At 42.5% G+C, this 26430-nt stretch overlaps 1 protein-coding gene across 1 annotated transcript in view; it reads left to right on the forward strand.

Annotated features, from left to right (window-relative positions):
* The first annotated feature begins 13233 nt into the window (after positions 1-13233).
* Positions 13234-26430, forward strand: part of tgfb1a (transforming growth factor, beta 1a) — a 39948-nt gene continuing 26751 nt past the window's right edge. Inside the window, exon 1 of the mRNA XM_034168602.1 lies at positions 13234-15065. Within this exon, the coding sequence (XP_034024493.1) occupies positions 14735-15065 (331 nt within the window). The 5' untranslated portion in view covers positions 13234-14734. The remainder of the gene's footprint in view (positions 15066-26430) is intronic.

Consider the following 26430-nt stretch of genomic DNA (forward strand, 5'->3'; position numbering starts at 1 on the left):
AAACTAATGTGGTTAAAAAAAAAAGCCAATGTGGTTTAAAAAAAAAAGCCATTATATTATTGATGAGTAATTGTACTTTTTCATGGAACATGCATGTTCACAAACCCTGCAATGTGTCTGCCATTTTTATGAAATCTTTGTTTGAGTTCATAGTGTAGATTATCTTCACACTTCAGCAATGTGTAAATATTAAGAAATACCTTATTACTGCTCAGTTTTTCATATATTCATAGTATTTGGGGACACAGAGAAGGTCCCTGGATCAATGCCTCCCATTGCCCAATCTCCATGTTTGGAATTGCATCAAATAGGGCATTTGCCGTAAAACGTGCAAAATTAATCTGCTGTGGCAACCCCAAACAAAAGCAGGAGCAACACAAAGAATAAGAACCATTTGTAGTTAATATTTGAAGAGTTGGCTCTCACTGCGGTATTGTATCACTTCCTGTTCCGGAGCACAGCGGTGTTTTTCTGTATCTGTTAGCTGTTTAATCTGCGCAGTTAGATTGATCTAGTTATCTAGATTACGATTTGTTTCCCAGTGTAATCTTTACGTGCCTTAACTAAAGCACTCCTTCTGCTGAATCACCTCTAAATTATTTACACATTATTCACTTTGCATGTTTTTAGGAATCCGCTAGCTTAGCGTAGCTACTAGCTCTTAGCCGATTTAGCATGGCGGCTTCTCCTGTCTCTCCCGCACTTTTCTGCTCTGGGTGTGAAATGTTTAGTTATTCCTCGGCCTCCTTTAGCAGTAACGGTACTTGTAATAAGTGTAGCTTATTCGTAGCTTTGGAGGCCAGGCTGGGCGAATTGGAGACTCGGCTCCGCACCGTGGAAAATTCTACAGCTAGCCAGGCCCCTGTAGTCGGTGCGGACCAAGGTAGCTTAGCCGCCGTTAGTTACCCCCTGGCAGATCCTGAGCAGCCGGGAAAGCAGGCTGACTGGGTGACTGTGAGGAGGAAGCGTAGCCCTAAACAGAAGCCCCGTGTACACCGCCAACCCGTTCACATCTCTAACCGTTTTTCCCCACTCGACGACACACCCGCCGAGGATCAAACTCTGGTTATTGGCGACTCTGTTTTGCGAAATGTGAAGTTAGCGACACCAGCAACCATAGTCAATTGTCTTCCGGGGGCCAGAGCAGGCGACATTGAAGGAAATTTGAAACTGCTGGCTAAGGCTAAGCGTAAATTTGGTAAGATTGTAATTCACGTCGGCAGTAATGACACCCGGTTACGCCAATCGGAGGTCACTAAAATGAACATTAAATCGGTGTGTAACTTTGCAAAAACAATGTCAGACTCTGTAGTTTTCTCTGGGCCCCTCCCCAATCAGACCGGGAGTGACATGTTTAGCTGCATGTTCTCCTTGAATTGCTGGCTGTCTGAGTGGTGTCCAAAAAATGAGGTGGGCTTCATAGATAATTGGCAAAGCTTCTGGGGAAAACCTGGTCTTGTTAGGAGAGACGGCATCCATCCCACTTTGGATGGAGCAGCTCTCATTTCTAGAAATCTGGCCAATTTTCTTAAATCCGCCAAACCGTGACTATCCAGGGTTGGGACCAGGAAGCAGAGTTGTAGTCTTACACACCTCTCTGCAGCTTCTCTCCCCCTGCCATCCCCTCATTACCTCATCCCCGTAGAGACGGTGCCTGCTCCCAGACTACCAATAACCAGCAAAAATCTATTTAAGCATAAAAATTCAAAAAGAAAAAATAATATAGCACCTTCAACTGCACCACAGACTAAAACAGTTAAATGTGGTCTATTAAACATTAGGTCTCTCTCTTCTAAGTCCCTGTTGGTAAATGATATAATAATTGATCAACATATTGATTTATTCTGCCTTACAGAAACCTGGTTACAGCAGGATGAATATGTTAGTTTAAATGAGTCAACACCCCCGAGTCACACTAACTGTCAGAATGCTCGTAGCACGGGCCGGGGCGGAGGATTAGCAGCAATCTTCCATTCCAGCTTATTAATTAATCAAAAACCCAGACAGAGCTTTAATTCATTTGAAAGCTTGACTCTTAGTCTTGTCCATCCAAATTGGAAGTCCCAAAAACCAGTTTTATTTGTTATTATCTATCGTCCACCTGGTCGTTACTGTGAGTTTCTCTGTGAATTTTCAGACCTTTTGTCTGACTTAGTGCTTAGCTCAGATAAGATAATTATAGTGGGCGATTTTAACATCCACACAGATGCTGAGAATGACAGCCTCAACACTGCATTTAATCTATTATTAGACTCTATTGGCTTTGCTCAAAAAGTAAATGAGTCCACCCACCACTTTAATCATATCTTAGATCTTGTTCTGACTTATGGTATGGAAATAGAAGACTTAACAGTATTCCCTGAAAACTCCCTTCTGTCTGATCATTTCTTAATAACATTTACATTTACTCTGATGGACTACCCAGCAGTGGGGAATAAGTTTCATTACACTAGAAGTCTTTCAGAAAGCGCTGTAACTAGGTTTAAGGATATGATTCCTTCTTTATGTTCTCTAATGCCATATACCAACACAGTGCAGAGTAGCTACCTAAACTCTGTAAGTGAGATAGAGTATCTCGTCAATAGTTTTACATCCTCATTGAAGACAACTTTGGATGCTGTAGCTCCTCTAAAAAAGAGAGCTTTAAATCAGAAGTGCCTGACTCCGTGGTATAACTCACAAACTCGTAGCTTAAAGCAGATAACCCGTAAGTTGGAGAGGAAATGGCGTCTCACTAATTTAGAAGATCTTCACTTAGCCTGGAAAAAGAGTCTGTTGCTCTATAAAAAAGCCCTCCGTAAAGCTAGGACATATTTCTACTCATCACTAATTGAAGAAAATAAGAACAACCCCAGGTTTCTTTTCAGCACTGTAGCCAGGCTGACAAAGAGTCAGAGCTCTATTGAGCTGAGTATTCCATTAACTTTAACTAGTAATGACTTCATGACTTTCTTTGCTAACAAAATTTTAACTATTAGAGAAAAAATTACTCATAACCATCCCAAAGACGTATCGTTATCTTTGGCTGCTTTCAGTGATGCCGGTATTTGGTTAGACTCTTTCTCTCCGATTGTTCTGTCTGAGTTATTTTCATTAGTTACTTCATCCAAACCATCAACATGTTTATTAGACCCCATTCCTACCAGGCTGCTCAAGGAAGCCCTACCATTATTTAATGCTTCGATCTTAAATATGATCAATCTATCTTTGTTAGTTGGCTATGTACCACAGGCTTTTAAGGTGGCAGTAATTAAACCATTACTTAAAAAGCCATCACTTGACCCAGCTATCTTAGCTAATTATAGGCCAATCTCCAACCTTCCTTTTCTCTCAAAAATTCTTGAAAGGGTAGTTGTAAAACAGCTAACTGATCATCTGCAGAGGAATGGTCTATTTGAAGAGTTTCAGTCAGGTTTTAGAATTCATCATAGTACAGAAACAGCATTAGTGAAGGTTACAAATGATCTTCTTATGGCCTCGGACAGTGGACTCATCTCTGTGCTTGTTCTGTTAGACCTCAGTGCTGCTTTTGATACTGTTGACCATAAAATTTTATTACAGAGATTAGAGCATGCCATAGGTATTAAAGGCACTGCGCTGCGGTGGTTTGAATCATATTTGTCTAATAGATTACAATTTGTTCATGTAAATGGGGAATCTTCTTCACAGACTAAAGTTAATTATGGAGTTCCACAAGGTTCTGTGCTAGGACCAATTTTATTCACTTTATACATGCTTCCCTTAGGTAGTATTATTAGACGGTATTGCTTAAATTTTCATTGTTACGCAGATGATACCCAGCTTTATCTATCCATGAAGCCAGAGGACACACACCAATTAGCTAAACTGCAGGATTGTCTTACAGACATAAAGACATGGATGACCTCTAATTTCCTGCTTTTAAACTCAGATAAAACTGAAGTTATTGTACTTGGCCCCACAAATCTTAGAAACATGGTGTCTAACCAGATCCTTACTCTGGATGGCATTACCCTGACCTCTAGTAATACTGTGAGAAATCTTGGAGTCATTTTTGATCAGGATATGTCATTCAAAGCGCATATTAAACAAATATGTAGGACTGCTTTTTTGCATTTATGCAATATCTCTAAAATCAGAAAGGTCTTGTCTCAGAGTGATGCTGAAAAACTAATTCATGCATTTATTTCCTCTAGGCTGGACTATTGTAATTCATTATTATCAGGTTGTCCTAAAAGTTCCCTAAAAAGCCTTCAGTTAATTCAAAATGCTGCAGCTAGAGTACTGACGGGGACTAGAAGGAGAGAGCATATCTCACCCATATTGGCCTCTCTTCATTGGCTTCCTGTTAATTCTAGAATAGAATTTAAAATTCTTCTTCTTACTTATAAGGTTTTGAATAATCAGGTCCCATCTTATCTTAGGGACCTCGTAGTACCATATTACCCCAATAGAGCGCTTCGCTCTCAGACTGCAGGCTTACTTGTAGTTCCTAGGGTTTGTAAGAGTAGAATGGGAGACAGAGCCTTCAGCTTTCAGGCTCCTCTCCTGTGGAACCAGCTCCCAATTCAGATCAGGGAGACAGACACCCTCTCTACTTTTAAGATTAGGCTTAAAACTTTCCTTTTTGCTAAAGCTTATAGTTAGGGCTGGATCAGGTGACCCTGAACCATCCCTTAGTTATGCTGCTATAGACGTAGACTGCTGGGGGGTTCCCATGATGCACTGTTTCTTTCTCTTTTTGCTCTGTATGCACCACTCTGCATTTAATCATTAGTGATCGATCTCTGCTCCCCTCCACAGCATGTCTTTTTCCTGGTTCTCTCCCTCAGCCCCAACCAGTCCCAGCAGAAGACTGCCCCTCCCTGAGCCTGGTTCTGCTGGAGGTTTCTTCCTGTTAAAAGGGAGTTTTTCCTTCCCACTGTAGCCAAGTGCTTGCTCACAGGGGGTCGTTTTGACCATTGGGGTTTTACATAATTATTGTATGGCCTTGCCTTACAATATAAAGCGCCTTGGGGCAACTGTTTGTTGTGATTTGGCGCTATATAAAAAAATTGATTGATTGATTGAGTTATGCAAGGACAAGGGTGGTGGCCAAGTAGTTATTGCGCTTGGTTCCAGTGCAGAAGGTTCCTGGTTCAAACCCCACCCCTGCTGTTTCTCCATGTAATATGGAGTTGCATCCAGTGTAAACTTGTGCCAAATCAACATGCAGATCCACATAGGATCTGCTGTGGCGACCCGAAGAGAAAACAAGGGAGCAGCTGAAAGGACTTACATTTGAAGGGTTAACCAATGTACAAGTCCCTGTAAGGGTTTTTCCTCCAAATGTCTCCTTTTACAGTTTTGCAAAATAAACATGAGAGAAACTAAGGCAGGAATTAACTGAAATAGTAAAAGGGGAGCTTTAATAATATTTATACCATGGTCAGTGAGAATTTCATGTCTAACTGGCATGCATTATTTTTGTCACTCCGCTCTGGTCGTCACCACAGCAACGCACAAATCATTTGGTGCAGATCAGCTGTGTTTTGACAGGTGAATGACAGAAACACGATAAAACATGGATTTCCAAGTGAATTTTAATATTTTTGGCCAAAATAAAACATTTGAGGAATGGGAAGAGGAGGAGAGCAAACGAGAAGAACAGCAAAAGCAACGGCATAAAGATTTAACATCGAACGAACTGGACAAGATTGAAGACGGGAAAGAAGAAGAATTAGACTCCTCGCATTCAAACCGTATAATGCACGGCTTAATCCTTACATATATATATAGTGTGTGTGGAAGCAAAAGAAACCTTAGAGAGATTATGAGAGGCTTACTATTTTAATAGTTTTCTGTGTTGTAAAGCCTGTTTCAGTTCTTGGAATGTGTGTAAGTCCCTTCGGCTGCTCCCTTGTTTGCACTTGGGGTCGCCACAGCAAATCCAAAGTGGATCTGCATGTTGAATTGGCACAAGTTTTACGCCGGATGCCCTTCCGGACGCAACTCCACATTACATGGAGAAATGTGGCAGGGGTGGGATTTGAACCCGGAACCTTCTGAACTGAAACCACGCGCATTAACCACTTGGCCATCACCCCTGCCAAGGTACCAGTAGATTCAGTAGATTCTCACAAATCCAAACTGCTTTTTTAGCAATCTTGTGAATCACTAAACTAGTATTTACGAGGTCTGTCCATAAAGTATCGTACCTTTTTATTTATTTTTTAAACTATATGGATTTGATTCATATGTTTTCATGTCAGACAAGCTTGAACCCTTGTTCACATGCGTGAGTTTTTCCACGCCTGTCGGTGACGTCATTCGCGTGTGAGCACGCCTTGTGGAAGGAGTGGTCCCGCCCCGTCGTTGGATTTTCATTGTCTGGAAATGGCGGAATGATTTGGGGTTTTTTTCCATCAAAATTTTTCAGAAGCTGTTAGAGACTGGCACCTGGAAACTATTCGAAAAATGTATCTGGCTTTCGGTGAAAATTTTATGGGCTTCACAGAGAATAAGGTCTGTTAGTACAGCTATATGGACCCCTTTAAGGACACTCAGCGTGCCGCGCTCCGAGCTGCGACGACACGGCACAAGCCACCGGACCATTTCTGAGCTGATGGCTCTGTGGATATGAGACCATCGTGTGCTCTTTCTCTGGTTATCACAAGAGCTGGACATCAGCCATTTTCCGGCAGATTTCACTTTTAACAAGAGATTTTGTCATGGAAAGCCGCACAGAGCCTTCGCGCGTCACGACCGATTCGCTTTGGAAGTGAGACAAAGGAACACCTCCGTTTCGGCGTGTCAGAAGACAAGTTTGGACATGTCTATCTCGGCTTTCAATGCTTACCAGTCCAGTAAGTATCAGTGAAATTGTGGAGAGCTGGAGAGCTCTCTCTCGTATCCACAGAGCCATCAGGTTCTGTTTGACGTGCTTGTCTGACGTGAAAACATATGAATCAAATCCATATAGTTTAAAAAAAAATAAAAAGGTACGATACTTTATGGACAGACCTCGTAGTTGTATAACCAGTTTTTCATGATTTCTTCACATCTGCGAGGCATTCATTTTGTTGGTTTGGAACCAAGATTTTGCTTGTTTACTAGTGTGCTTGAGGTCATTGTCTTGTTGAAACACCCATTTCAAGGGCATGTCCTCTTCAGCATAAGGCAACATGACCTTTTCAAGTATTTTGACATATCTAAACTGATCCACGATACCTGGTATGTGATATATAGGCCCAACACCATAGTAAGAGAAACATGCCCATATCATGATGCTTGCACCACCATGCTTCACTGTCTTCACTGTGAACTGTGGCTTGAATTCAGAGTTTGGGGGTCGTCTCACAAACTGTCTGCGGCCCTTGGACCCAAGAAGAACAATTTTACTCTCATCAGTCCACAAAATATTCCTCCATTTCTCTTTAGGCCAGTTGATGTGTTCTTTGGCAAATTGTAACCTCTTCTGCACAAGTCTTTTATTTAACACAGGGACTTTGCGGGGATTCTTGCAAATAAATTAGCTTCACACAGGTGTCTTCTAACTGTCACAGCACTTACAGGTAACTCCAGACTGTCTTTGATCATCCTGGAGCTGATCAATGGGTGAGCCTTTGCCATTCTGGTTATTCTTCTATCCATTTCGATGGTTGTTTTCCGTTTTCTTCCATGTATCTCTGGTTTTTTGTCTATTTTAAAGCATTGGAGATCATTGTAGATGAACAGCCTATAATTTTTTGCACCTGCGTATAAGTTTTCCCCTCTCCAATCAACTTTTTAATCAAACTACGCTGTTCTTCTGAACAATGTCTTGAATGTCCCATTTTCCTCAGGCTTTCAAAGAGAAAAGCATGTTCAACAGGTGCTGGCTTCATCCTTAAATAGGGGACACCTGATTCACACCTGTTTGGTCCACAAAATTGACGAACTCACTGACTGAATGCCACACTACTATTATTGTGAGCACCCCCTTTTCTACCTTTTTTTACTAATAGCCCAATTTCATGGCCTTAAGAGTGTGCATATCATCAATGCTTGGTCTTGTTGGATTTGTGAGAATCTACTGAATCTACTGGTACCTTGTTTCCCATGTAACAATAAGAAATATACTCAAAACCTGGATTCATCTTTTTAGTCACATAGCGCTACTATTATTCTGAACACTACTGTATATATATTACAGAATACTTATTGCTGCAAAAAAAGGTCTTACCAATATTTGAAAGTGCTATATCCAAAAAGGTGGTGAGATCAAGAGCTGGTAATAATCAGCCATTTAACCTGAATACACACGTTGTCAAACCTCTTATTTTCAAACAAATGTGAAATCTCTCAAGTGTGTTGACAGAACCAAATATTCCACTCCATCATCATACCACTCTACTGTGTGCACTTTGAAATGATAAAATGATTTATAGACTATCTGTTCTCTGTGTTGACTGTGAAAAGGTTTTTCTCCCCGGCATCCTCCCTGAGCTCCTCTGAGTGAGGTTTTGCCATGACTCCATGAGACCATCCATGACACCTTCTACAAAATCAGTGGGAAATCACTCGTGACTGCACAGTGAATGATGGGAAACCAGACTGTGTGGCACTCTGGCGCTCAGACAGCCAGGCAGACACCTCGATTTTCTGGCTTTAAGGCCTTGTGGTGAAGGGTACGAAATACCCCATGGCACACCAGTAAGACAAGTCAGAGATACAGAATGCACACACAGTGTTGAAAAACGTTTATTTGGAGGAAAAATAAGAGAACTTTGAATTTGAAATGACTCAAAAATTACCTACACACTGAATAGTCTTTAGGCTGTATATCACTGTACACATTATAAGTCAGTTGTTAGCTGTTTATTGTTGACATGAAAAACAAATCCCATGAGAAACGCTGAGATGTACTTCTCAACACCTTCTCAGCCCTTGTATACCAGAAAAGCTATCAATTACGTTTCCATATGACTAAGCACTGTTTAATTTTATTTTAAGCTACCTCTTCTGATTTTTGCTGTCCTTTATGTTAATGTTGTGGGTGGTTGCATGTTTATTTTACCTTATGATTGCATGCATACATTTTGAGTGTTTTAATTTCCTGTGTTAATGTGTCAGGGTTGCGATTTCATTATGTTTTAATGTGATGTCTGGTTTTTCTCTGCTTATCTTTCTTTTACTGCTTTTTCTTGTTTGTCACTTGGGTGCTTGGGGTGGGCAGTTCTCCTTCTGTTTTCCACACCCTGTTCTGGATCTTTCTTGCATACCATTTCCTATTACCTGCTCATGACTGCCTGCCTGTTTTTCGACCACGCCTTAGCTTTATGTCTTTGATACTGCTGCTGTTTTTGGACTGTCTCCTTGTCAACCGAACCCAGTTTTGTCAACTAGTAAAACCCTTTAATCGAATCCTGTCTGAGTGTGAGCAAAGCATTTGTGTCCAGCCATTTTGTACCAAAGGTTCTGAGTTTTATATTGTAAAGCACATTGGATGTTTGACTTTAAAGTGCCTTTTAAGTAAAATTTTAGTGAATAGAATAGAGCTAACGATAACCATTGTGACTGCTATTTACATACCCCCAGATGCTAACATTAGCATAGCACTCGCCCTGCTTTAGATCATGGTGTCTAAACAACAGAGGGCTCATCCGGATGGCGTGCACATCATTGCTGGGAATAAAGCATGCCTCAAGTCTGTTCTCTCCAAATTCAACCAGCATGTTAAATGTTTGGATGAAGTTTGGTCATCTGCGGGGAGCTCTGAGTAGAGTCACTGCTCCTTTGCGTTGAGAGGAGCCAGCTGAGGTGGTTTGGACCTCTTGTAAGGATGTCTCAAGGGGGCCTTCCTAGGGAGGTGTTCCCGGGGAAGATACAGGACTAGGTGGAATGCCTCAGGATCCCCCAGTCAGAGGTGGTCAATGTGGCACGGTAGAGGGAAGTCTCTGGTCCCCTGCTAGAGCTGTTGCCCCCGTGACCCGATCTCAGATAAGTGGTTGAAGATGAGTGAGTGAGTGAGTGAGTGATGTCAAGTGTGCAATGAGGGGAGAAAACGCGGTTGATCATGTTTATTCTAACATGAAGCACGCCTACAGAGCACCCCCCCCCCCCCCCCCCCCCCCCCCCGAACAATCAGACCACCTTTCTACTCCTCTTCCCAGCTTACACCCCTGTCAGGAAGCAAACAATACCAGCTACCCAGACCATCAACGCCTGGCATGAAAATGCCCTCGCCCAGCTGCAGGACTGCTTTGCCTGCACAGAGTGGAGCATTTTTGAAGATCAGGACCTGGACACACACACAGTCCATCCTTTTCTATATCAGGTGCTTTGTAGAAAACATCACAGAAAACAGACAGAAAGCCCTGGATGACAAAGGAAGTCCAGACCCTGATCAGAGCTCGTAACTCAGCCTTCAGGACAGGACACCAGAGTTCTCTACAGCACCGCCAGAGTTGACCTGAGAAGGGACATCAAATAGGCAAAAGACTCCTACAAAAAGGGATACCTGACAGACAATAACCCATGTCAGATGTGGAGGAGCATCCAGGCCCTTACCAACATCCTACAGCCCTATCAACACACTGGCAGAGGAGCTAAACAGCATCTTTGCTCTGTTCGAAACCGGGGTAACACACACTGGGTGTGTGGTACGCCGGCTCCACAGGAAGTAAGGTGGTGCAGAGGTTCATGAACACTGTCCTAAAGATCATCGGCTGCCCTCTGCCCAGCCTGGAAATCATCTCCACATCCTGCTGCATGATGACTGCTATTTGATTGGAAGTTTTGGGGATCTGGTTTAACGTTTAAACATAATAGTTAAGTTTTACTTTCATCACTTATGTTTAAGTTTTAGATACAGGGAGGGTGTCCTCTGTCTGTAACATCAGAAATGTGAGACTAAACACACCCACTGTAAATGCTGACATTGTATAAAAAGTGCTGTATGACCCATTTTCTGGGCCTTTCATAATATGGACACTGTCTGTGAGGGTACCGGTCCGGTTCTCATTGTGACCTTTAATAAATCCCAAATGAGGAATACAATGGTTTGGTTCTTGCTAAGAGGCAGTAAATTACATAAAGAACCAGGGGAAATTACATGAGAACCAAGACCATCACAGGACATGCTACACACCCTGCACCCCCTGCTTGACCTATGGCCTTTCTGGAAATGCTACAGGTCAACAAAGTCCCACACCAGCAGGCTGACAAACAGCTTCTTCCCTTGGGCCATACATACTACAAACACCCATGGACACACACACTCACCCACAGACCTACTCCCCTAACTGTTTAAAGACACTTTTTAAACTGTTCTTTATTCATATGTTTACACACACACACACACACACACACACATATATATATATATATATATATATATATACTCAACAAAAATATAAATGCAACACTTTTGGTTTTGCTCCCATTTTGTATGAGATGAACTCAAAGATCTAAAACTTTTTCCACATACACAATATCACCATTTCCCTCAAATATTGTTCACAAACCAGTCTAAATCTGTGATAGTGAGCACTTCTCCTTTGCTGAGATAATCCATCCCACCTCACAGGTGTGCCATATCAAGATGCTGATTAGACACCATGATTAGTGCACAGGTGTGCCTTAGACTGCCCACAATAAAAGGCCACTCTGAAAGGTGCAGTTTTGTTTTATTGGGGGGGGATACCAGTCAGTATCTGGTGTGACCACCATTTGCCTCATGCAGTGCAACACATCTCCTTCGCATCATCCGTGAAGAGAACACCTCTCCAAAGTGCCAAACAGCAGCGAATGTGAGCATTTGCCCACTCAAATCGGTTACGACGACGAACTGGAGTCAGGTCGAGACCCCGATGAGGACGACGAGCATGCAGATGAGCTTCCCTGAGACAGTTTCTGACAGTTTGTGCAGAAATTCTTTGGTTATGCAAACCGATTGTTCCAGCAGCTGTCCGAGTGGCTGGTCTCAGACGATCTTGGAGGTGAACATGCTGGATGTGGAGGTCCTGGGCTGGTGTGGTTACACGTGGTCTGCAGTTGTGAGGCTGGTTGGATGTACTGCCAAATTCTCTGAAACGCCTTTGGAGATGGCTTATGGTAGAGAAATGAACATTCAATACACGAGCAACAGTTCTGGTTGACATTCCTGCTGTCAGCATGCCAATTGCACGCTCCCTCAAATCTTGCGACATCTGTGGCATTGTGCTGTGTGATAAAACTGCACCTTTCAGAGTGGCCTTTTATTGTGGGCAGTCTAAGGCACACCTGTGCACTAATCATGGTGTCTAATCAGCATCTTGATATGGCACACCTGTGAGGTGGGATGGATTATCTCAGCAAAGGAGAAGTGCTCACTATCACAGATTTAGACTGGTTTGTGCACAGTATTTGAGAGAAATGGTGATATTGTATATGTGGAAAAAGTTTTAGATCTTTGAGTTCATCTCATACAAAATGGGAGCAAAACCAAAAGTGTTGCGTTTATATTTTTGTTCATATATATATATATATATATATATATATATATAAACACATTTTTTTGTTGTTGTTGTTGTGGTGTATTTCTTTTTTTGCCATGTACAGTTGCTCCGCAGGAGCACTCACAATTTCGTTCTATCCGCTCCCGTACAATGACAGTAAAGACTAGTCTATTCTATTTTAGGCACTTTGTATGAGAACATGATTTGTATTTTTATTGCTTTGTAGTGGAGCGGTATTTTGGAGGATTTCCCCTTGTGTTTCCTTCTGTTAGGTGACTGTTTTATTACCTGTATTAGATGAATAGCTTATTCTTCGTTCCCATTGTAAATTTTGTTTTTTGTCATTGTCACACAGAATGGAACGCTATGGACACCCCCACATTTGGACAAACCCTAAAAAAGTCCAAAGAATGTTATCAGACATTTTGCTGACTTCATGTGCCTGCTGACTCATCCCTCTTCAGACAAAGACAAAATTAATTAAGCCACTATTGGTTTGTTTGAGTCTGGCTTTCCCTTTTGAAAATATACAACCCAGTCTATGAAAAGCACCTAGACCTCGTGAGGACAGCACAACACTCGGCACAGCCCTCTAAACTCTCTGTTCTACTTTTAGATGTGTTAGTCTCTCAGTTCTGTGGCCTGGCAGCCTTTCGCCTTCACTGGCACCAGGTAAATGCAGCAGTCATTTGGTGAGACACTGGTGCCCATGCAAGGCTTGTTGACACGTCAGTCATCGTTGTTGCCGCGTCAGCCGGGCCAATGAGCGTGAGAGTCATCGGTCAGTGAGAGTGTTGTGCTCCAGGCTTCCTGATGCGGACAGGAGACAGGCAGCAGAGCTGTGTTTAACAGCAGATGTTTTACACTAGAGCTGTTACCCTCATTTCCTGGGCGGAGAGCACCTCGCTCGCTTACACGAGTAACAGGAACCAGAAAAAAAAAAGAAGAGAAAGAGAGAGAATGAGGCAGAGAGAGAGAGAAAGCGAGAAGTTCCCTGAGCACACAAATCAGTTTGCCACCAGCAAGCTGTGACAAGCAGCAGGAGAGGAACTGTGTGGGGATAGAACCGGGGTGTTCAAGGCGGCCAGAATGCAGGGGCTTTGAACAATTAGGTACTGATGGATGGGTAGAAGGAAGTGAGGACAGAGGCAAGACTGATATCTGATCCCCAAGCCTGTGCGAGCTCTAAGAGGGATCACTGCTGCTGGTGCTGCTGCTGCTGTGTGGATGGTGCAGTCACTGAAGAGGTGTGTCAAACTTACGTTTTCTTACCAGAGGAGGCTGTTTCAGCGACACAGGGACGGTTCGACTGTGCTTTTATCTTCTGATAGCATCCCTACTTGAGCTTTTTTTCACCTCAGGCTGAGACGCGGACATTACCATGTGGTAGATATGCAGCTGATCACATGCTGTCACAGCTAAGAAAAAGAGGTAGTCAGAGCCAGAGAGCCATACAGACAAGTGTTTATGTGTACATCCGTTTTTGTTTTTTCTTTTTGGCTTTACTGTGTCGGTGAAAATGAGGATTTGACAAACTTTTCCTGCACTGATATATCTGTTTAAATTTAAGCTGACGGTGCTGATGTGAGCTTTATCTGGAACGTAAAGAAAGTCAGACTTCATCTGACAAGACTTCAGTGACATAGAAAAGGCACATTCAGCTGAAATCACTGTCTGCTAGAGTCATTTTGTGAGAGCAGATTTGAGTACATGTTTACATCGGATCTGAAACAAGACAGCATAGGTCAAGAATTTCTGCACAGGAAGCTGTGTCAGTTGAGATTCAGTAAATTACGTGGGCTCTGGCAGCACCACTCATATTGGTGTTCTTGTCTTGCTGTTTCACGTTGTTTCTGGGTTTAGAGAGATACAGCCTGTTAAACGGTACTGTTTGCTTTGAGAAGACCAGGGATTTGACCATAACTTGTGTGTTAGAGCAGCTCTGGAGATTTGAATGGTTGCAGTGAGTCTGGTGATCCTCTGTTCTCTGTATACACACTCTGGGCTTCATGCGCTTTTGACAGCTCTGTTTGAGTGTCGGGGAGGTCTCTGTGTTACCTGTGTTCCCTCTGGGATTCTTTCCACCTGCTTTTATTTAAATAAGACGCGAGCGTTAGGTGGTTTACACAGCAGCAAAAGTACCCGTAGCTTCTGAACCTCCAGGGCTCTCCACTCTGGTTAAATTGCGCTGCATGTAAATTGGTCTTCAGGAGGTTGGAAGCAGGCAGCGAGTGAAGACGACACACTAAGAACTGAAGTGTACAAGGACAAAGAAGTGTATCAGTCAGGTTTGCACCATGAAGCTCGTGTGCCTGACACTTGTGGTTGTGTACATGGTGGGGCGCGTGAGCGGTATGTCCACATGTAAGACGTTAGACCTGGAGCTGGTGAAGAAAAAGCGCATCGAGGCCATCAGGAGCCAGATCCTCAGCAAGCTCCGTCTGCCGAAGGAACCTGAGCCTGATCAGTCAGGTGAGGGTGAGGAGATCCCCTCCACGCTGATGTCCCTCTACAACAGCACCAAGGAGATGCTGAAGGAGCAGCAGGCCCCTGTCCCAACAGACATCTCCACAGAACAGGAGGAGGAGGAGTACTTCGCTAAGGTGCTGCACAAATTCAACATGACAAGTGAGTACCAGATGATTCACTCAATGCACATGGACGCACATAGTCTACAAAGGACATAATGTTTGATAGTCTAAATGCTGGGCTACAGATGTGAATTTATGTTTTAAACTCCACATTTATACAGTTCACACAAGATTCACACATCATTCACACATGGAAGCAAAGGTATTAGTTTCTGCATTTTGTGCTCCACCTGTTTGGACAAAACAACAATCCTGCTACAGTATATTGTTTTATTTTAGTACAGGGTGCTCATTTGTTTGTTTCCTTTAAAACCTCAGGTAGCACTGCTTAATTTGAGTAGCGGGAGGAGAAGCCTAGGCAGAGTATACGAAGGCTTGAGTTCTGAAACACTAAACACATTATTAGATGCACTTTAATATTAGAGTACAGCACAGCATGAGTGCAGAGTTGCTGATGTCTTGCCAGTGAATTCTGGTGTTCATCAGGGATGTGATTTGGTTCCTACTCTGTTTAAGTGCTTGCATGGATTGGGTGCTGGGCAAGGTTGTGGAGTCTAGCAAAAAAGGTGCCTTGAAGAAATGTTTAATGCATTTGACCTTTTGGATGATGTTGTGATCTTTGTGGAATCAACGGTTTTCTTGATTCCACCATTTGACAAGCTGAGGAAGGAATCAGTGTCTGGGTATGTGACTGTCCTGTAGCAAGACTAGAGCCATACTTTCAGTGATTTCCTGCACTCAGCCATCAGCATTGTGCCTGTATGTTTTCAACATCGAGGGGTGTCTGTGGAGAGTTATAGAGTCATGAGAGAATCATCAGGTCTGGATGGTAACCAGTGATCTAAGATGACAACTGTGTATCTTAGGTGAAGCATTGCTCCAGAGGTTCCTTGGGTACCACTGGAATGACTTTGTGTCAAATGAACAGTTCCATAAGGAGGCGTATTACTTGCCATGTGAGGGAACATCAGCTATGATACTATCACCATGTGACATGCTTCTCTAAGGATGATCCATCGTCCACATTGATCATGTTGGAACCCAGCAACTGGAACAGGTGGTAGATAAATGGCTACTTTCAGAAGGTGGAGATGGAATAGTCTGCCTGGATGGTTGCCATCCTGGACCCATGGGCAGTGCCGTAGCGCAGTTGACATGGCATAGTGCAGTACCAGTGCATGATCTGGACCTGACCTCACCTTTTCTGCTACAAATTGGCTTCCATATTTTAGTCTTCCTCGAGATCACTCCCACAGTGGTCTCAAACTGGGGAGCCAGGGGGTGGATATAAATATAGCTCTCATTAGTTTCCACTTGACCATTTTTGAAGGTGCACTTGTACCAAGGTCATTTCAATGAACCATTGTCTTCCCTGTCAAAATGTCAAGCATACTTTTTTCTTAACATCATGATTGTGATTAAGTGATTTCAATACCAAGATTCACCCCACATTTTTAAGAACAAGCTGGCTGGGATGGACTAATTCAGTCACCCAGTTATCGTATATACGTTTTTTCCTTTCTAAGCCCTATGCTCTTGTCTGTGCAGGCAACATATTTATTGTATTTTTGCTTTTTAATAATCCAGTCAGTCATATGTATCCAATCCATTACAATTTCTGGGCAGTATTTCCACCCAATAAAAATATGTAGCTCCAGCTCAGTCTTGAACAGAGGTGTTTGGTGATGCTGATATCTTTGTAGGACAATAAATGCCAAGACTTTAGGCTCCTGGTGTCTCCTGTCTTATTGTATGTGCATGAGACTTGGACGGTAACCAGTGGCCTCAGGCAATTACTGGATGTCTTTCGTGCTTGGTCTCTTTGAAGGATTCTTGGATACCATTGGAATGGCTTTATGTCAAAGGAATGGTTCCTTAGAGAGACCCAGATAAGGTGTATCACTTCCATGTGTGCATAAGCTTTGACAGTTTGTGCATGTGGCATGTTTCTCTGGGCATGATCCAGCATGCAGGTACCTCAGTGTTTTAGAGCCTCAGCAACTGGAAAATGCAAAAGTTATGCCATATTTTACCTGTGTGCAACAGGTAGATGGCTACTTGGGCTGGTTGTCTTTCTGGGTTGTTACTATCCAGCACTGGATGATGTGGCACTCCCAGAACTCTATATTCTGTATTTATTTGAAGGGAATCCTGTACAAATTTGAACTGAGTTCATCCAATGTTATTTTACTGATTTATTTGCAATGTGAAAGTAACATTTTGAAAGTTTGGGGGGGTTCTCTCTAATTTAGTTCACAAACAGTACATTTCAACTTTCGGGAATGTTTTGCACTTTATGAATCCTATACAATCCATGATAAAATGTCCTAACACCAGCACATTGGATTGATCAGGTGTAGGGACTGGTTATTCATGCAGTCATTTATTTATTTATTTCAAGCTTGAACTCCTGGGATGACAGAATTGGCAAGTAGCCATTGCATTATTTAAGTTTTTGACCACTAACCTAAACAGTCATTATAAAAATGTATTGGCTTCAGCCCAAACCTATCAGCACTGCCTTGGTGATTGGCGCCAGTTGCAGAATATTCAATAAATGTCCTCAACATCTCTAATTCTTCTGATCTCCACCCAACTTTTTCAGGCAGCTTGAGGATTTCAGAGATCACATGCGTTACAAGTTAGTAGAACTTTGTGTTGCAGCTGCTCTGACGCTGTGTGTTGTTCTCATGGTCTCCACAACATCTTTATATCTTTAATAACTGAGTTTATTAGGTGAGCCTGCATTTGTGGGTTATGTTTCTGCATAATGGGTCTTGGCTGTGATTGTGAAATAATTTCCTCACTATATTTCTGTGTTTCTTTGATGCATTGTTCTCTGCATGTCTGTACTCCTCACCCTTTCATGGTGACATCCACACTATCTGTCTTTTATCGACCACTTCAAAGAGGATGGACCTCACTCGGGAGCATGTAGACCAGAACAAGGATAGCTTCAAAAATGAAAGGCGCAATTTCGTTCCGCTTAGATGAGAATCAAAGAACAGACGGGGGAAAATTGGAAAAATGGGAGGGACGAAGACTTGCACTCCTTCACCCTCACTTGTCTCACTCTCTCATTTTCGTTTTGTCTCTCTCCATCCCTCAGGGGCTGGGGGTTTCCTGTAATATGAGTATTGGTTCTCCCCTGTTTACCCTGCCACTTGTTCTCCATCACATCCTCATATTTCCTACTGTCCATTTTCCTTCTTATATGTCGTTCTCCGTATCCGTCTCCCGTTTATTTTCTTTCTCCCTGTCTTCATCTCCTCTCTCTGCAGAGTTTCCTGAGTTTCTATCAGTGTGTTTGTGACAGGGCAGCTTGGCAGGAAGGAAGGCAAGCTGATGGCCAGTGAGATCTTGAGTGACTCAGGTCCGGTACAAGCGGTGCCCGTGGGGAGCGTGTGTTTCCTACCTCAGTGGAATGCCAGAGAACATCCATTCCCTGACGGATCCCGCTGCAGGCTTCTTTAACAGTCGGCCTCCACATGCCTGGATGGCCAAGTGTGACAGTGTGTTCTCTGTGCACGACGCAGGGGAGGAGCAATGTTGGGAAATATTTTTGTAAAAATCACGCGCATACAATAAGCGGTTGTGGGAAGCAGTACTCCATTGTGGGAAGTATATGGCGAAGTATAAGCTGAAGTATAAGATGCGTTTGCACAAACCAGTGGAAGCAGATTACTGGCAAGAGTTTTGTTTTTACAGTCATTAACTATTCCGTTCTTCATTTCAGTTTGCGGTATTTAAAAAAAAAAATTATTGAATGACTCACACTTTCCTGATAACGCTGGACAGCCTGCAGGGACGCATATTTGTGTGCAGAGCGTTTTAGAACTTAATAGTTGTAGGTTTCATAATGGTGCTGGCACAGTGCATTTTGTCAAATTCTTTCAAGCAGTTAGCAGTTTTATGCCGCCATTTAAGCACACACAAATTCAACTTTTTCTTATTTAACTTGGTGTTGGATGCTATTTGTTTTTTGTTTTGTTTTGTTTTTTGCAATCAGCCAGTCTGAGCTGTTTATGACAAGAATCAGTTCAGACCTGTAGTGCTGAATCAGGAACACTTAGGAGGATTTTTCTTTGTAGGATTTCTAAGCCTAACTGTCAACAGGATACGTATATTTCAATATTTCTCAATCCTGGCTCGCAAGACCCAAAATACTGGACATTTTCCACTTGGACTCAGACCAGATTACCTCAGTCAGGTGTGTTCAGCCGATCAACAGCTGGCAACAATGGAACACACCTGATTTGACCGATACTGTGCAGTTAGAAATGGAATAATGGAAAATACACAGTAGTTTGGGTTTCTAGGACTAGGATTAGGAAACACTGGTATAGAGCTTTCTGGTGTCATAATGCCAGTTTTTGTCATTCCTAGAAAGTGATAAAAACTAAACATATAACTCAATGTGGGGGAGGGGATGGTCTAGTGGTTAAGGTGTTGGGCTTGAGTCCAGAAGATCATGGGTTCACATCCCAGCCTGACTGGAAAATCACTAAGGGCCCTTGGGCAAGGCCTTTAATCCCCTATTGCTCCCGGTGTGTAGTGAGCGCCTTGTATGGCAGCACCCTGACATCGGGGTGAATGTGAGGCATAATTGTAAAGCGCTTTGAGCGTCTGATGCAGATGGAAAAGCGCTATATAAATACAGTCCATTTACCATTTAATGTCATAACACAAGGCCAGGGAACATATTGCCATAAACTATCTCAATTGTTCCTCTCCTTTTGAAGTCATCATGCACACAGGAAAACAAACATGCAGGTGTGATCAGATAACTTCCTTGCTCCTCAATTGTTTGGCGAAGGTAATAAAATTAGAAAAAAATCAAAACAATGAACATTCCATTGCCGCGCCCACACCTGCTGTCAGATTCCTGTTAATTGCTTTTTGTGATATCATAGTATATTGTTCTGTGTAGCCTTGATGTTTAATCAACTCTAGAGTTTGGTCAAAATCTGATCTCTTTCAGTTCATTTGTTCACACATGGATAGACACACAGCACCAAAAATGACACTCCCACATAAATAAGTAAGTAAATTTTGTTTATGTAGCACTTTTCACAGATAAAAATCACAAAGTGCTTCACAATGAAAATATAACATATCACAACTATATAAAACAATAGAATACAGCATAAAACAAATTAATTAAAATTTTCTCTGAATAAAAATGTCTTCAGCTGCTTTTTAAAAGAGTCAGTGGAGTCTATACAGCGTAAAGATGGGAAGAGAATTCCACAGCCTTGGTGCCACTACCTGAAAGGCCCGATCCCCACGAGTTTTAAACCGTGTACGTGGAACCAACAGCAACCTTTGACTTGACAATCTAAGAGCTCGGGATGAAGAATAAGCTTTCAGCAGGCCAGAGATATACTGAGGAGGTTGACCATGTAAGGCCTTAAAAGTTAAAACTAAAATTTAAAAATGAAACCTAAAATTTACTGGCAACCAATGAAGAGAACCATACACACAGGCGTAATAAATACATACTCCATGGTGAACCAGAACAGACACTGGTCTCCAGAGACTTAAAGGTCTTCAAAAGGTCTGCCAACCAAGACCTCAGTGCTAATTTATGCTTTGCTGGAATCTCAAATGTATGCTGGAGGTGCTATAATGATCAGTTATTGGTTTAACTGGCAAAATGTTACCATGATAGTCTGGCAATTACAGATAATTAAACTTGTATTTTTTTTAATGCAGTTCCATTAGGAATCTTGAGGGACAATTTTATGCAACACTGTCAGATTTGCTGTTTTAACACTCAACACTGCTGAGTATTTCTGCTGGAATATTCCAGTGATGAATGAACATGGAGCTCTCTGTACGTTTGAGGATTTCATTTGAGGATTTGAGGATGAAAGAAATGTGGTGCTCTGCGGCTGAACAGAAAACATATTGAATGCCCACATGCCCAAATGTGATTGTGCTGGTTTTTGTTCAGAACAGTGACACAAACAAACAAACTACCCATGCAGCCATCCATCGCGTACCATGTCAGCTTCTAGACATGTTCCCAGTTGCATTTGCACATCACATATGATTTGAACATTGATGGAATGAAATTGTTTCCTATTGGACACAGCACTCTTGTTTGAGGGCGGGTGCTAAAGGGATAAAATATGACGCATATGATGTAATTTCTCTGCTTCCGGGGGACAAACCACAGCATTTTCAATGGGATTTTTGGCAAATTACACACAAACAAAGTGAAAATGCAAAGAAAAAGTGACGATGTGGTGGAAAAGCGGACAAGTGTTGTGGTTTGTTTATGACCTGGAGCACAAACGTGCCAAGGCGGTTTTGCAGATTACTCTGGTTAGGCTAGCACTTACCGGCACAATGTCTCCCACTCTCTTCATCTTCCCTTCTCCACTAGGAACCGAAAAAAAGATTTTTTTTTGCAGGCTGGACCAAAACAATCACCTCGGACCTCTCTGAATTAAAAAAAAAAGTATGCCAGTATGCCTCCAATTTGACAGTGTTAGAGATATCACCACAATATTACTTATACTTCAGTGTGATTTATATGTGGGTTTTTCCCCGTCAAGAGGCATTTTTTAACAAGTCACGTCTGAGAGCATGCACTGGTGCTGCGCTTTGCCACATCCACAACACCACGGAACCACAGATGGCAACCCCCCGGCAGAGAACCAGCCCATTCCAACATCTCTTAAAAAAAAAAAATCTCTCTGCCGCAGACAGGTGAAACATGGATGTTCCCTTTGCATACCATGCCATCTACTGGGGTCCTCGACACTCGAGCACCTGCGTGCTTGATCATGCACAGAGAAACAGGCCACATGGTCAAATGCCATAGCCGATTATTTTTAGCAAGTGCAATTTATACCCCAGTGCTTCTTAATTAATGCAAACATCTTAACTTATAGTATGATATATCCAGTAACATCAGTGATCTGTTATCTGAATTCAGACCTAGCAACAAATCCAACCACAACCACCACTTTAGTGAATGCAGTCTCGGTGGAATGATGGGCCATATATGTAAAGGGTCTAAAAGATTGTTCTTTGACAAATAGGTAAGAAGATGCTTAGCAACCACTATTTCTATTTTTTAAAAAAACATAAATTGGAGATAAGTATATGACAGGAGTTCCGAATCTACAGCAGTGTTAAGCCTGGCTGAAACAAGTCCAGTGGGGAGCAACAAATTAACAGTATTAAGCATAGAGGGACCTGGCATGAAACGGATCTTTAATAAACATTGTCACTATTGGGTCAGGTAAGCAAGTAGTACATTTAGCACTCATAAGTTTTGACAGATTTTGGAAAGACACTGTGTCAAAGTCAGAGAGAAAGAGTTTTGAGTTACATTGGTGATTCCATTTTTTTTTTTTTTTGTCATGGCTGGAGAAGGCTGAGGTATCTTATTTCTAATATATTCTATTTTACTCTTGGAAAAAGAAAACCATAAAATCATCAGCTGGAAATTTAAACAGTTTACAGACTGATGACTGTGAGTAAGGTTTGCCAGTTTTTGCAAGGAGTTGTCATAACAGATCCATTATGGTTCTGCATGTTGACTTGGCACAAGGTTTCCTGACACACCTCCAGATGTACATGGAGAATGGGGCATGGATGGCTTTGAATCAGGGACCTGCTTGTTGGTAAGCAAGGGACTAACAGCTTTTGCCCAATCTATGATTTTATGTATTATCAATGTAATAATTCATTTAGAATAAAAAGGTGCCTTGGCAACTGGCAGAGCATTTATTATATTCATTGCATTTTAGAGAAGCAGTCACGCCATTACAACCCTGGCAGTGGAGTGCACTTTACCAGTAAGTTCCTTAGTTCTATGTATGTATGTTTCTGTGTTTTTATCTTTGTAAATACAGCTGGTAGAAGGACAGTAACTTGAGTAAGTTTGGGGCTAAAGGGTAGTTTGAACTGAACTCAGAACTCCAACACACTTAACACGGGTGAGGAAACAGGGTGAGGCTGGAAATCCAAATGAAATATCTACAAGTGGGCTGTTGGAGGGTGTAGCTGAGAGTGTGAAGGAGGCAGGTATTTATCCAGTTGCTGGAATCTGATTCCTCCATGTGGTAATTACAGAGCTGTCTCACTGCCTGTCACAACAGCTGTCCCTGGCTTACCTGTGGCTAGGCCCTGATTCAACACACAAATCCACCCACGCCCACGGTACGATGCTACCTTCTTCTATATCTTGACTTCAGAAGAACTGGACCTATTATGAGCAACATGTTGAGAAGATATTTTACAGATTCTTTATTTTCTCTATTTTCGTCCAGCAAGCACTTCAATGAGAAACGACACAAACTGCTAATGCAAGAGTGAAGTTAGGATAAAGCTATGCTAAAATTAAGGCGTTTTAGCCAATGTGCTTTTTGAGGAAGTGACTCCATATCCTGTTTTGTAAGCAGTTCTCTAACCCATAACATGTTTATCTCAGTTTTTTTTTTCAAGCTAGCTTGAATCAATGACTTTCCATGATTGTTGTTGTTACATCATCACAGTTGACTGTTGCCCACGTACTGTACATTGTTGTGTGTCTGAATTTCACTCTGGTCTGGGTGGAACCAGAAAAATGTCATCTCATTTCCCTTTACACTCTGCAGCAGATTCTTTTCGTTTCAGTTTGGCATCAATTCAGCGAGTGAAATACTACCTAAGCAAGGGTGCACATGGTGATAATGGTAAACGATACACAAGTCGCAGTAATGTGGAGGTTCCTGGTACGGCCGGGGCTCACTGGTTATAGCAGAAGTATGTGTAACCAGGGCTGCGGCCTCACAGGCGCTGCTGCTGTCAGAAAGTAGTTCTTGGATGAGAGAAGAGAATCCCGTCTTTGGCAGGCTAGGGAAGAGCTGAAGGTTTGGATCTGATCCAGACCTCTGGCTGCATTGATACACATCTCCAGTTTCGGAACAAGCCCCAATCCTTACACACGCATGTACACTTTTTCCTTCTTCACAACCACACGTTACAGTCCAACCATACCAGTGGATTCCTCATTTCACTGTTTTCCATGCTGTTCCCCTTTTACAATTTCCCCTCCTCCACGGCGCCTCTTTCGTTCTATATGGGGCTTCAGCCTCGATCATCTGGTTTCCTGCATTTATCTTTGCACGTCTCCATCCAACTTAATCCTTTGTAATGTTGTGCTGAGATTTATGGCGTTAAAGCCTTCAGTAGCTTGGTTCTGTTTTCTGTCAGACTCAGGAGAGTGAATGTTTCTGTTCTCCAGATTTGGGCACAATCAGGAGTCACAACTGCAAATACAGGCAGCAATACTGTAAGAAAACAAAAAACACTCTCTGTTGTCAACTTTACAGCACCTGGAATCAATACTTGCTTGGCTACAGTTTGATTATTGAGTAAGATTTAAGAGTTGTGTAATTTTTTTAACAATCTTTGTGCACAAGTAAGCCCATTTTAATCGTAGTTACTCAAGAAGAATGAAGCAATAAGTAATTTCGTCATTACAGTGGCCCGCAGCCACATAAAGTTGCTCTGTGGCCAACATGTATCCCGTTTTGATAGCCCCCATGCTGCACGCCTTCACAAATGCAGCATTATGTCACAATTATACAAACATCTGGATTTCTACAGTTCTACAAGCACCCAAATCCTTTGTGTCTTAAGTTCAAATGATAACAAAACAGCAAATTATAAAGTTAGTGTTACTCAACAGCTCTGTGTGGGAACTTTACTTGTTGCCACCTAGCTAGTAGCTATGTTGGGGGCTATTCAAATATTTCAAGGGTTTAACAAGTCTGCTCAGAAATCTTTATTGAAGTATCGCAGTTAAGGAAAATATGTTCTGGATTTTTATTTTTATACATATATATATATATATATATATATATATATATATATATATATATATATATATATATATATATATATATATATATATATATATACACAAGGTCTATTAGAAAAGTATCCAACCTTATTTTTTTCAAAAACCATATGGATTTGAATCATGTGTGATTGCATCAGCCAAGCTTGAACCTTCATGCGCTGGCGTGAGTTTTTTCACGCCTGTCGGTTGTGTCATTCGCCTGTGAGCAGGCTTTGAGTGAGGAGTGGTCCACCCCTCTCGTCATTTTTTTCATTGTTTAGGAATGGCTCAGAGACTGCCGCTTTGCTTGATCAAAATTTTTTCAGAAACTGTGAGGGACATCAAAGTGGACACCATTCGAGAAATTCAGATGGTTTTTGGTGAAAATTTTATGGGCTTCAAAGAGATTACGGAGTGTTACTGTCGTTTTAAGGACGGCCCAGAGCAACTGGTGGTGCGCCGCGCTCTGAATCCGCCATCGACAGGCTGAGCGACCATTTCATTTCTAAACGGATGGCTGTATGGATCTGTGACCATCGTGTGCAATTTCTCTGCTTATCACAAGAGCTGGACATCAACCATTTTCCGGCAGATTTCACTTTTAACAAGAGATTTTGTCATGGAAAGCCGAGCGGAGGCTTCGCGCATCACGATGGATTCGCTTCTGGAACGAGACAAAACCACCACGTTTTGGTCTCACAGGATGGCTTTGAGATGGCGTTCAGACAGCTGTCGGTGGTTTTTCCATTGAGAGATTATCCGAGAAATTGTGGATGTGCCTGGACATGCCAGAACATGTCCTGTGAGGCTTCATCATGGCGTTGCTTTGCGCCATGCGGCACCGCCGCGACGCCCTCAGATCTTCCCCTGGTTGTCCGGGCTGTGAGGCAGGAGGACACTGGCCAGAAGCGACGAGCACATCCACATCTCTCACGACACCTCTGCGATCCGGGTTGACAGCAACGATCCTTCCCAGACGAAACTGACCACTCATTCTGGTCGCAAAGCCAGACGACATCCTCGACAGCAACATTCCTCTCGAGTGTGTGCCACTTGCTTCTGATAAAGAGATTTGGACCAGCCAATTGACACCAGGACCTCCAGAAGCTTTTGACTTGGGTTTGGATCTCTTGAAAGCGTTTGAACGGATAACCTTCAAAATCAAAGGTCTTGAAGTCTCCGTCCTGAGACGCCGACCCAGCAGGAGGTGGTTCGGTGTCACGTACTGGATCCGATCTTCTTGACTCTGGATTCTTGCATCAATTGGACGCTCAATCGCCAGGTTAGCCGCCATCTGAAGTGCTGTGAGAAATTCGTTGAAAGTGAGATTGACTGTTTTATTGAGATTTTGAAGAGCTTGCTTCACAATCCGCACTGCAGCTTCCACAGCTCCATTTCGATGGGGAGAATCAGCGGGTAGTACTTTCCAGGCCCAGCTTGTGCCATTTCTCGCAGCATACTCCTCCAAGCCAGCAGTGTCTTGAGCCTGAAGGAATGCATAGAGATATTCTAGGACTGGTTTAGCCCCAATGAAGTTGGTCCCAGGGTGTGACCAAAC

This window comes from Thalassophryne amazonica, chromosome 4 (assembly GCF_902500255.1).
Source record: "Thalassophryne amazonica chromosome 4, fThaAma1.1, whole genome shotgun sequence".
Lineage (NCBI taxonomy): Eukaryota > Metazoa > Chordata > Actinopteri > Batrachoidiformes > Batrachoididae > Thalassophryne > Thalassophryne amazonica.